The 12357-nt window shown below is 48.6% G+C and overlaps 1 protein-coding gene across 1 annotated transcript in view; it reads right to left on the reverse strand.

The window, feature by feature from the left end:
* Positions 1-12357, reverse strand: part of LOC122381843 — a 91901-nt gene that overhangs the window by 49230 nt on the left and 30314 nt on the right. The window contains exons 9-11 of the mRNA XM_043366545.1: positions 8714-8811; positions 8051-8399; positions 5135-5378 (exon numbers count right to left, since the gene is read on the reverse strand). Of these exons, the coding sequence (XP_043222480.1) occupies positions 5135-5378; positions 8051-8399; positions 8714-8811 (691 nt within the window). The remainder of the gene's footprint in view (positions 1-5134; positions 5379-8050; positions 8400-8713; positions 8812-12357) is intronic.

Genomic DNA, 12357 nt, shown 5'->3' on the forward strand with positions numbered 1-12357 from the left:
TTTTATTACGGAGCGAGCGAAGCGAGCGTAGTCTTTCCTTAGATTAACGGAAATTTCTGAGTATGAGCGGCCGGCCGGCCGGCCGGCCGGCCGTGGTCACGCTTTTGCGAGGCTTATATCTCAGCAACCACTTGACCGATTTACATGCGGTAAATTTTGTAGGGTAGCTTCATTCCTTCTACCAAGTATTGGACTATTCCCGATGCATGTGGGTGACCCCTTATGCACGTGCCACGTGCAAAACGAAGAGGTGTCAGTTTTGTAATTGTTGCAATATCTCGGTAACTACTTGGCCGATTGCGCTGAAAGTTGGCATGTAGGTAGGCACCCACTAGGCACTGCATATCCATGTGCCAGAGTTGGGGTGCTGCTGCACGTGCGCACGTGCAGGGGTCGTTTCCAGATCTCGAGAACGGCTCGACCGATTGCGCTCAAATTTGGTACACAGTTAGGGACCGGTTAGTAGGGTGCCGTGCACAAGTCAGTTGGGACCCATTTTGCACGTGCGCACGTGCAGGGTGCCGCTTTCAGATCTCGAGAACGGCTGGGCCGATTGTGCCCAAATTTGGCACGTCGCTAGAGACCGGTTAGTAGGGTGCCGTGCACAAGTCAGTTGGAGGTACCCCCTCGCAATTTCGCACGTGCAAGGCCCACCCTCTCGCTCGCTCCGTTAGTCGCCCCAAAAGGCGTTATACTGGTTTCACTGCTTAACTTTGTTTTCAAGCATCACACCGGCCACCAATGATACCTATAAAGTCAGCCTCTAATGATATAGATTGTAGTAAGAGTCACCGACTTGCTATAATCAACATGCAGCGATCGCCAATATCGTATGCAAAGTGTCATTCGGTTACTAGAGTTGGTGCAGTTGATGCTGTGGCCACAAACTAACCTAAAACAAATGTCACCAAATGTCACTAACACATTAAGTTGTGTTTTTACTAACAAATGTCACCAGTGGCCTTTATCACTTTATAAACTAAGTATGCAGAGCTGATACACTTCTAAGAGTGGTGACTGCAGCATTAACAAGCATCAAACCTAAAACCACTGCCCAAAACACAACTTCTTGCTTCCTTTCTTATTATACTTTTAACGAAACAATAAGGTAGACGACATTTCTCAGCAAGCGAGTGGTCAGAATTTATCGGGAAGGTTATTTCCCTCTATATCGCTCGCAGCAATCCCGTTGAAGTTATTACTCTCGACAGTTTGTTCAACTGATGAGAGTCAGCATAATACATAAATGCGCTCTAATGTTTGACTCCACATTGCTTCCAAAGCCAGCGGGATGGCCGGGCTGAGCCAGAACATACCGGCCCACTGTGCCGTTCTTGTCCGTCGTCAAGCACACCTGCGCGGTCTATACGTGTCTCTTCGGTGTCATTCATTCCTGAGAACCCATGGACGTGGACCCCCACCTCCCACTGCGGAGACCGTGCTCGTGGCGGCATGGACCACGTCTCCGCAATTGAGCTGAGCGGAGCCACGTGCACTGCCCTGCCGACCGACTGGGGGCCGTCCAATGAGTTATTCAGTCTCCCTGCGGTGGCGTACGTCAGCCGGAGGCGAAAACAGCCGGCCGCGCCGATGGATGGGTGACGGCAGTCGGGCGGCAGCTCTGCGCCGAGCGGCGGCCGGAGAGCGCGGTCGGTCCCCCCCCCCCCGCCGGCCGTCAGCCCCGGTCATTTCTCCGCGTCTGACACCACCGGCGCGCCTCACGCCGCCCCGTTTTCGTCACCGACCCACTCGAGTGTCAGCTGACGGAGATGGTCTTTTCAGTAGGTACCTGCTTCCAACAGAGAATAGCAAACAGCAGAGTTCATCGCGATATAGCCAGGGTTATACACCAAGATTGATAAAACATTTACAAAGAGAATATATTTCGGGACGAAGAAGGTCGGACGGACCATAGCGCCTGGTACCGGGGCGGACTATGAATTTAACAGGTACATGGATAACATCTTTGAAAATATTATGAAAAAAAGCATTTCCATATAAAATATTCACAAATACTGAAAACGGAGTGAAATAGCTTCGGCTGAAAAGATATAATAACATACGTGTCTGTATAATAAACACATGTCTCCACTTGCACTGTTTGTGTGCTTATTAACATGACCTTGGTCATCTGACTCGATTAATGTGTGTATGTATGTTTAAGCAGTTGGCATTCGTCGCCTTCGTCGCATATGCCTTGTTTTATAGCATGCTGAAACGACAAAGCCTAACAATCGACCAGGGCTGGCGAGCGCCACTTTATTTGGTCATAGGTCCACTTCGTACCGGTATTACAGCTCTAGCACGACGTAGATACAGTGCAATAAGCTTTGAACTCGCCACCAACTTCCCACGAGATGAGGAACAGAGCGAGCTTATTACAATGTCTAACATAACTCTGTTTGAGACCAGGTTCCAAGCGGCGAAGAAAATAACATGAACATAAAATTCAATTTAACAAAAGCCCTGCGACATAAAATAATGGAGATCTTGAGCTGATCTTGAGGCCATGTTACGCAACATGAAGCTGACAACAAATCAACTACTACATAAAGTGATGGTATAGTGGAACCTGTAAATACATACACAGTGGAACCAGTAACAAATATCACCAGTGGCCTTATCACTTTCTAAACTAAGTATGTAAGGCTGATACATTTCTAAAAGAGTGGTTACTGCAGCATTAACAAGCATCAAACCTAAAACCGTTGCTCAAAACACACTTAATTGCTTCCTTTCTTACCATACTTTTAGCGAAAAAATAAGGTAGACGACATTGCTCAGCAAGCGAGGGGTCAGAATTGATCGGGAAGGTAATTTCGTCCCTATATCGCTCGCAGCCTTGAAATCGCAGACTTGGAAATTTACATAACGGCTGCCTCCAATACGATGTAACTGGGTTTCCTTAAAATGTCAGCCCTCGTATTGTGGCAAACAATGATCAATAAAACAAGCTGCTATTCGTAGATCAACAGATGAACTGCCCATAAAGCGCAGAGAAACCACGTGCCAGGAAGTAAAATATTCGCAACGGAGCAGGCTTTTAAAGGTATATTGCCTGCCGTATCCTAACGAAAACACGTTTCCGGGAGATAAAATGAATCAAACAGCCGGTTCGTGTAAGCTCAGCGAGGATGATCATTTCTCTGACCAGTGAGTCATCAAACTAAAGCAACCAAACCATCCGGCGCTTTTCAGTGCACTCCACTGGCCCCCAGGAGCTTGCTCTTGGTTCTTATTGAGATTAGACTGCAAGTCATTCGAGACCAGGAAATATACATGGCGCCCATATTGAATAATCACCATATCGACAACTAACGCGCATGCAAACACACATCAACCCACCGACACCGTGGTGTGCGCACACAGGACCGGGTGAGGGGACCGGGAGGGGTGGGGAGGGGGCGATCGTCGGCGCGTGCTGTCGCGGCCTGTTACGGCCGTGGACGGTGGCCGGTGGCGGGCATCGTCATTTATCACCCCCACCCTCCCACACAAAGGTCGTTAACCAGCCGTGCGCTGTGTTATACCTGCGATAGCGCCAGGAAACGACCGGTTGCCGTAATAAGTGTTAGGGGCATAATGTTCTGACTGCATAGAATGGCCGAGAGCTTACTAACTCTCACTGCTCATCGTTGGAACACAGTTAGACACATATTTTATGAAACATTAGTTTATTTAAAAAATAGCTTCTTAGCTACGATGTACCTATTGACAGTAGTGTTTCAAACCTTCATTCACACACTGTATGTATAAAGCTAAAAGTCGACGAAGCAATGATATGCTTCCTCATAGGAACAGATCGGTGCACTGATTGGACAAATTTTACACTTGAATAGTCACTAAGTTATTTTCTAATTATGTTCAAAAAGAAACATCAGCCACATATTTTATCTACATCATTTTGCAGCTCGTTCTTGATATCAGCCGATGTTGCACTTGCATTTCGCATTCAACATCATCATTTGTGTTGATCAACCATTCACTTTTTCCATTCACCGAAAAACGGCAACGCGACAGCCGTCATCACTCAGATGATTACAGAAACAGAAGGTACGAAGCTAATGGGGCGATGGGGAAGGCAACGGGAGCTTAGGTTCGCCTTACATCATTATCGTATACGGTCCCAGCTGCGTATCCTGGTAATCAGCCCGGCGTACCAGCCGTATCAACGCCGCCATTTGGCCTGGATTACCGGGGGACGGGTGGTAGTCGTAATGCACCCAGCGGCTGATGGCCGAGCCGCGCCGTCTTTCAGGGCGTAAAAGTGAGAGTCGTTAGTCAAGAGAGGCTGTGTAGCGTGTAGATACTTTTTGGGTTGTATTGTATCATAGACCTCTACATACCTCTACATACGTAGAGGTCTATGATTATATTGATCAAATGATTACCTGCAGCAAGTTTCACTTCTTATATACCACCTCCAAAAATACCATCTTTTTGCGAATACTTTGCTTTTTAGAGTGAAAAAGCTTGTGGACTTAGACCCAAGAAGGATTACGAAGTTGAAAGATCCCGTACCTGAGAGAAACTTTGTCAATTATAGCACAAGTCTAACTCACATTCTCAATCATTAAAACTTCCAACACTCTCTGAGCAGAAACGTGCTTTCACCAACAACTCTGTTCGTATCTTAGAATTGCAGAATAAGCAAAACAAAAGCATTCGAACAATTTGCTGGTAAGTGATATGATCAAAATTAGGTACTCGCCCCATTTCAACACCAGTGAGCCTGGTGATTGAAACAAGTATGAGCAATGGGCGTTAGCATCGCAAGACCTTTGACAGTTTGGTGGGCTTGGTTCCGCATATACATATGTTGCTAGGTGGGGGACATTAAGAATCATCTCCTTCAATGCCCTTGTTATGCCATTGAGCTGCTGCGATATATTTGGAAACCGGATTTGCTTTCTGAGAACCGCAAATTTACAATCATGTGCCCCAGAGACTTTAATACTATTGAAGCCATTCTCAGAATCAGCCCCTTCGGTTCCACGACTTCTGGAATCGATTTAAACTGCCGGATAGCAGCCGCGACTGCGGAGTAACCGCCGCTGTCTCTGAGCTGGTCAGTTCCAGACCGTACAGGCCGAGACCCGACCCCCTCCGAGTGCCGTCGATCAGTCTCACTCACCTCTCATGGTGCCGACCACACAGCGTCGCCCGGCCGTCGGGCGGCCAGCTGATCTGCAGTGAGTCGTACAGACAGTCCGGCTGCACCTCCAGCTGCAGTCGTTCCACGCGCACTGCCAGCCGGCTGCCGGCAGGGGCTCGCAGCTCCGTACGCAGATCTAGCAGCGGAGGGTAGCCGGCGGGGTAGCCGGGTGAACGCAGCCGACCCGGCGAGGGCAACTCGGCCGGCCACCGCCACGGGTCACCTAGGGAGGGACGGAGGGTCAGAGGTCACCTGGGAAGACACGGAGGGTCAGAGGTCACCTGGGGAAAGACTGAGGGACAAGGGTCACCTGGGGAGATGTGAAGGGCCAGGGGTCAATTGTCCCTGTCCTTCAATGGAAGGACAGGGACAGAAGTTATCTGGAGAAGGACGGATGGTCAGAGGTCACCTGGGGCTGTACAGAGGGTCAGCTGTCAGGAGTGAGCCAGAATGTCAGAGGTTGTTTGATTTGTTCAGAAGGCACTCAGGAAGAGTCAGAGGTCATCTACCAAGGAATAAAAGTAAATGTCACGGGAGGAAGTTTCAGAGTCACATGACAAAATTTGTTACCTGAATTTCTTATCGCTTAGAAAAGGAACAAAATAAAAAGCAAAAAGACATTATAAATAAATACGAGCCACAAAAAAACGATGCTTCTGCTACGAATGCAGCATATACAGAGCATAAATCAACTTAAAATCACCATCACATTTCTGACAGGAAATCCTCATACACAACACAAAACCTTTTCCGTCACACGAACTGACGCCTGGCATGCTTTGCATGCTTTGAGCCGCGTGTCAAGTCCAATGCCTGCAGCCGGCACCCATAAACGGAGCACTAGACTCTCGGGGAGTGCCGACCGTTGTCGAACCCAACCCAATTACACTGTTTGTGCATCGGTGCCACTGTGCCGACAGCGTCAGGGGAGTGTGCGCTGTTGCTTCGAAATGCAAGGTGTTTGGATGTCGCACAAGTGGATTACGGATCCTGTGTGATCGAAAAAAGCGGGATTTCCCAAAGGTACAGGGTGTTTCACAATAAACGTTACTTTTGATAAGCTTTTAAAATGACCTCAGCTATTCGTATGCCCATAAATTCCATATTCATTTTGTTGCAAATTCTTTCGGGTTTTTTATCCTTACAAAAACTATGACGAATCATCAACTGCATTCTTTATGTACGTGCAATGTCCACACCATCAAAACAGGTCAATTCGCTGTTAAGCTTCAGGGTCCTTCACAATGAATGTTGCTTTTCAAACGACGATGTTTCAGTGACATGTATTACAATATGGCTCATGAGTATTACCTCATGAGACAGCAGAACAGTAGGACTGATGAACATATAACTTTCAGTTCAGCACCCTTCACGAGTTCTCCACTATGCCACCCTTCCGTCTGACTTTTTCAACCAGATTCTCTGGGATCGCCGTCCGGCCAGGAGTCGGGGCTGGTCTCGTGTTTCCAGTCTTCTGGAACCTTTCTACTACCCGTTTGAAAGACATTTTTGACGGAATATCCTTCCTCCTTTTTAAATGGCTACCGAAACTCCGTCGCACTGCGGTCAGACTCCGCAAAGCGCCGTAATGCATGACCACCCATACCGCCTCATCATCTGTACACGGCGAATTGACCCGTTTTGACGGTGTTGGCATTGCACGTCCATACTGATGGAACCGTTGACGGTTTGTAAAAAAAAAAAAAAATGTAAGGACTAAAAACCGCTACAAATTTGCAGCAAAATGCATATAAAATTTACGCGCTTACGAACAAGTAAGATCTTCATTTAAGCTATCCAAAAGTAACATTTATTGTGAAACACCCTGTATAAGGAAATGCGCGATGTTCCGTACGTTTTAACAAAAAAAAAAAATGATGTGCCGCGTTGCTATCTTTAGTATTGCATATTTTGAGGGAAAAATGCTAAGCGAAAAATATAAAGCATTCCTACTTGTGAAAAACGTGGCGTCATATTTTTCGCTAACAAACACGCTGCTATCCGGGCATCGTTCGTCATTCACTTGCCTCCTTCCTGTCGTCCAATTCCTGGCCACTGACCGGCCTCTGACCCTCCCCTCCCCCACCCAAAGAGGAGTCTCCGTGTGGAGAGGGGAGGCCAGTGTCGCGCCTCAGCGGACGTCTCTGGCCTCTGGGGCGCAACGACGAGCCTTCGGATCCAATGGGATCGGACCAGGCACGACCGGTCCGCCGGCTGGTCGGCGCGGCCCGCGCAGTGGCCCGGCAGGCCCTATCGGGATTATACTTCCAATACGACCCCACCATCGACCGAGCCGACTCCGTTTTGGCCCGGTCCGCTGCACAGGTGGTCATCGGCGGTCAAGGAACGTGGCGGCGCAGATAGTGGAAAGTTTCAGATGATAGGAGCCTCGCGCGGGCGCGGCCCTTCATTGAGATGGTTATCAGAAAGCAAAGGACGGAAATGAGATGGGCTTTCTTGGCTTGTGGAGAGCTGAGGTGCCAGTTGCGTACAGTATAGTGGTTTGCTTTTCTAATTTTCAATGGATATAGTGAGGGCACCATTTATAAAATATTACAAATGAAAATTGGCAAATTGCAGACTTATAAAAAAGGAATGAAACCTGCGTTCGTTCTTACGGGCTCTGTAATAAGCTGACACTTCAATAACGGGCGACGCGGATATCAGTGTGAATGTTTGTTAAACTACATATTTGTAGAGCGTAAGCCAGAGCAGCCTGTAGGAGGCTAAAGGTAAAGACAGCCTGTAGGCGCAGCCTTATTCAATTACCAGGCTGGCTGTCACTAAAACCATACACACCCCATCGGTCAGAGCGTAGGCGACAGTGAGGGGTCACACAACTTCCTGGGAGGAACCTAGCCGCATTCCAGAGCTTACGAACAGGTCGGTACGTACCGGGTAGAAGGCGGCAGACGGCGGTGGATGACCGCTGACAGTCTGTGGTCTGACGAACGACCGGAGGGGAACCTCGCACCTCCACGGCGACGCATTCTGCACCGCCACTGTCGGTGTCGGTGTTAGGCATTAAGCTGATGTCCTCACTGCCGTAAAAGCTGCCGTCGTCCTCAGCAGGGCCTCTGGTGCTGATATGGACGTCTGGATTGGTGGTGATGGTGGTGCCGTTGGTGCTACTGGTGGCTCTGGTGATGCTCTCAGTGACGAAGGAGGGTGGTTGAGCCCAGTAGGAGCCGCTCCCCAGCACCTCGGAGAGCTGCTCCAGCTCGCCGACGTTGGCCGGCACGCCCTGACCGAGAGGTCAGTAAGTACGCCGGGAAACGCCAGCACCTCTAAGCAGTATAAATGTGTTTACAATGCGGCGACAGCGCCAAAAGCGTCGCTAGTTACACACCACAACACTCCTGCAGTGTCCAGTGCGGTTGAGTTTAATAGTAATGATCAAAGAACCTAGCCCGACAGTATCATCAACTTATTACTTTTTGCACGCTGCATTTGAATTTGACATGCAAACTGAGACGTTATTTCATAACAGGAACAATACATTCAGCAACGAAATTGATCCACGGTAAATCCGTTGCGACAATCTGCACCACGACTCACCTTTTGCCTTCCGCACGTGTCGCGGACACCGCTGTAGGGCACGGTGGGGCTGCGGACGACCGTGAAACAGGTGCCGTCTGACGTGCAGTGCCGCTCCTCTGGAACACAGGTACAGGCGCTGTTAACTGAGGTGTGGATGTGTCACAGACGAGGTCAGTTAGTCGAGCCATCGACCGGGAACGGGCGGTAACGGATATTGATGGACCAGTTATCGGCGTTAATGGGGTTTTAAACGGTATTTGTGCCACTTTAACGAATCAAAATCGATTCGAAAATTAGATTTGTGGTAGAGTTTCAGTCTTCAAACAGATTCCGTGGCGACATGGTATTTGTGCAGGTTTTGGATGATAACAATCCAAAGCCGAGGAGAGAGAGAGAGAGAGAGAGAGAGAGAGAGAGAGAGAGAGAGAGAGAGAGAGAGAGAGAGAGAGAGAGAGAGAGAGAGAGAGAGAGAGAGAGAGAGAGAGAGAGAGAGAGAGAGAGAGAGAGAGAGAGAGAGAGAGAGAGAGAGAGAGAGAGAGAGAGAGAGAGAGAGAGAGAGAGAGAGAGAGAGAGAGAGAGAGAGAGAGAGAGAGAGAGAAGAGAGAGAGAGATATGGAGAGAAAGCTAGGAAAGAGGAAAGATATATCATTTGAATAAATCAGCATTGCAAATCTTATCGTATTCACCTTTCATCTCGACGGTGCCAAATAGAAATTTAACGCAAGTGAACAAATTTTACTGTTTAGCTTTAGACACGGTGCATAAACATAAAACAGCCCGCAGCCGAACACAGCTGGACTCTGTATGGGGATGTGAATATGGAACCACTGCATGTTCTGCCTGCCCAATGCCCATAACCTTAGTCTGCCTATGAACGTCAGTCGATATCGTGGCCTGCCTGCCCAATAGGAATAGCCTGCCTGGCTGGGTCTGGCCAGGCCGGCCATTCCTAACGTGTACATAGTCTGTCCGAGCGGCAGTAGCGGCAGTGCAGGAGGCGGGCGTTCCTGATTGTTCCATTGGTTGGTAGTGGAGGCCCGTCCTGGTCCGCCGGCCGTGCGGTGGCCAGTCCCAAAGGTCAGCGAGCCGGTCGATCGACGACTGAGGTGCCGACAAAGGACCTCTCGTGGGCACGACGAACGACGCAGACGACGAGACAGGTATGTATGTTATTATGCGGACCCCTGGCCAGCCTTCTCCACTATAGCAGCAGGTAGATGCATGTTTGTATTTATTGCATGCATGCCCAGCGGCAGCCTAACATGCTCCCCAGTACAGGATTACGCTCGTAGCCAGGCCAAGGGCCGTAAAACCCGATATACTGACGGCCATTACCATTGAAAACCTATAAAAACGGGGCTGAACAGACTTTTTGTATTAGTCTGGCGTGGTGACAGGCTGGCAAAACGAATACGGCATCCGCTTTGGTTGAATGAGGTTTGCATGGCAGTACTGGAAACTGTTAAAGAGAGAAAGCCAAGACGGTTAAATATAGCCAAGAAGCCAAGAAGCCAAGAAATAAGCCAAGAAGCCAAGACGGTTAAATGAGGTGTTTTGTCGCGAACCAATCCCGTTTTTGCCACTCCAGACTTTCTAGTTACATATGCCGTACCGGTTAAATGAGGTGTTTTGTCGCGAACCAATCCCGTTTTATGATAACATAACCGCGGCAATGAAATAAACTTGAACTCGCACCGTAGCTGCGTTTATTTGGTGCGAAGATATGCCACATATCTACTACATATTTGTAACGCTTATGAATGTAAATGCAACCATGTAAACCGGTCACTGATGTGTTGTACTAACCCTCGCCCGTAAACGGCGATCTGCCACCTTCGCCCATGCAGGGGGGGGGTTGGTGCGACCCCCCCCCCCTTGGCGTTTGAAAACGGAGCGTCGTAGAGCTTAGCGGAAAAGACCAACGGATTGCTCTCAACGAGATCTCGCGATTGGTGGTATATTTTTTGGTCCTAGGTCAACATTTGACCTACTTTTGACCGGTCAAAGGTCAAATTTTTCGGAAAAATAGACTTTTTCAACTTTCCGCGGCGATTGCGGCAAAACGGTGGGAGATATCGACTTGAAACCTTCACTATCGTGTTCCATGATCAATTCTCTATCGTTTGGTATGTATTTCATTTCCCTAGCTCTAAAAATAGCGCGTTGGGAGCGCCGGAAGTCGGCAAGGTCACAGTCGGCGGCAGAAATTCGAAAAATCAAAATTTAAATTTTTGAAATCTGATTGTATTTTTGGATTTGGGAGGTCCATTTGCTCCCTATAGAAGCTAATATTGCTGCATATTCCCATCGAGGTGACAAGAATTAGCAAAATAGTGGTTCGGGCGCTTTTCAAAAATAGTACCGGACGCTGTTCCTCTTGTGACGTCATAGCTCCGTGACCTGACCTGACCCGGTCAAGTTTCTTATACCATATGATAGCCAATACTTGCCCCAACATGCATGGGAAGTTTCATCACGATCCATCAACCGATGTCCGTACCACCGGCAGGAAACCTCGGGCGTTGGCACTCAGTTTGTGAAAATCCGGCCGGAGGCTGTTCCCTTTGTGACGTCATAACTCCGTGACCTGACATGACCCGGTCAAATTTTTTTATCAAAAGATGCGCAAGGCTTGCCCCATAAGGTACCCAAAATTTGGCGGCGCTGCGCGCCGCCGTTTTTGCACTATTTCCGAAAAACCTCAGGGGGGGGGTTGCACCAACCCCCCCCCCCCCCTACATGGGCGAGGGCTAAACAATAGTTTTCTTCCATCCGTAAATACGGCTGGCAAGTTTCTATATTTCGAAATTGTGCGGCTCTTTTGCGGTATTGTTCGAGTGGTATGTGTCGACACCGAAGGTATACGGCTTGACTGCGCACCCTAAACACCTATGCGCTGTAGCTAATTATAAAAGAAAAATATACCGTAAAAAAAGAAATTCATCGCTCTTCACATACCGACATTCACTATGGAGCAATGCAATGCATTTACTTTTAAAGCAACTGATTTAACCACAGAGCTGAAATTTGAATCGGGACTTATAGAAACATGTTATGCAGCCAAAATATGTCAATGGGAGCTGTTCTGTTGTTCACTGACTGCTGAGGCACTTCTGTTCTTTCCGTGTATTTTCATGAACAAATCAGCACATAAATATAAAAGCATGGGCATTATGTCATTGGCCCGGTTTCCATGGGCAAATGTGATCTGGATCAGTAAAAGTGGATTAGGTAATCCAGTATCATAGGTACTTGGACGATATACGAAATTGAAAATAAGAGATTAAAGTGATTATATAAAGCTAATCCACTATAACGTATCGCTTGTAACGAAGAGTTTGATACAACTTATACGATTTAAATTTGGTAATCCGGATCACGAGTGCCCGTGGAAACATGGTCAATATCGTCTCGGCCGCAACAGCAGGCTATACCCCGCGGCACGTCATTGCGACCTGGTGTAGCGCCGCAGCTGACACCGGAGGGATTCGGCGGCTCTGTCGTCCCGACCCCTGGTCATCGGACACCGGCCGTGTCCGCAGGCGGGACGCCGCGACTAATTTCATTATTTCCGTCCCCTGACACGGTCCGACTCCTGTTCGCCAAATCGACCTGCCAGACCGGGACTAAGTGGCGGTGCTAATTTGCTCGGGCCGAATGGC

The sequence above is a fragment of the Amphibalanus amphitrite genome, unplaced genomic scaffold (assembly GCF_019059575.1).
Source record: "Amphibalanus amphitrite isolate SeventyFive unplaced genomic scaffold, NRLGWU_Aamphi_draft 000128F_arrow, whole genome shotgun sequence".
Taxonomy (NCBI): domain Eukaryota; kingdom Metazoa; phylum Arthropoda; class Thecostraca; order Balanomorpha; family Balanidae; genus Amphibalanus; species Amphibalanus amphitrite.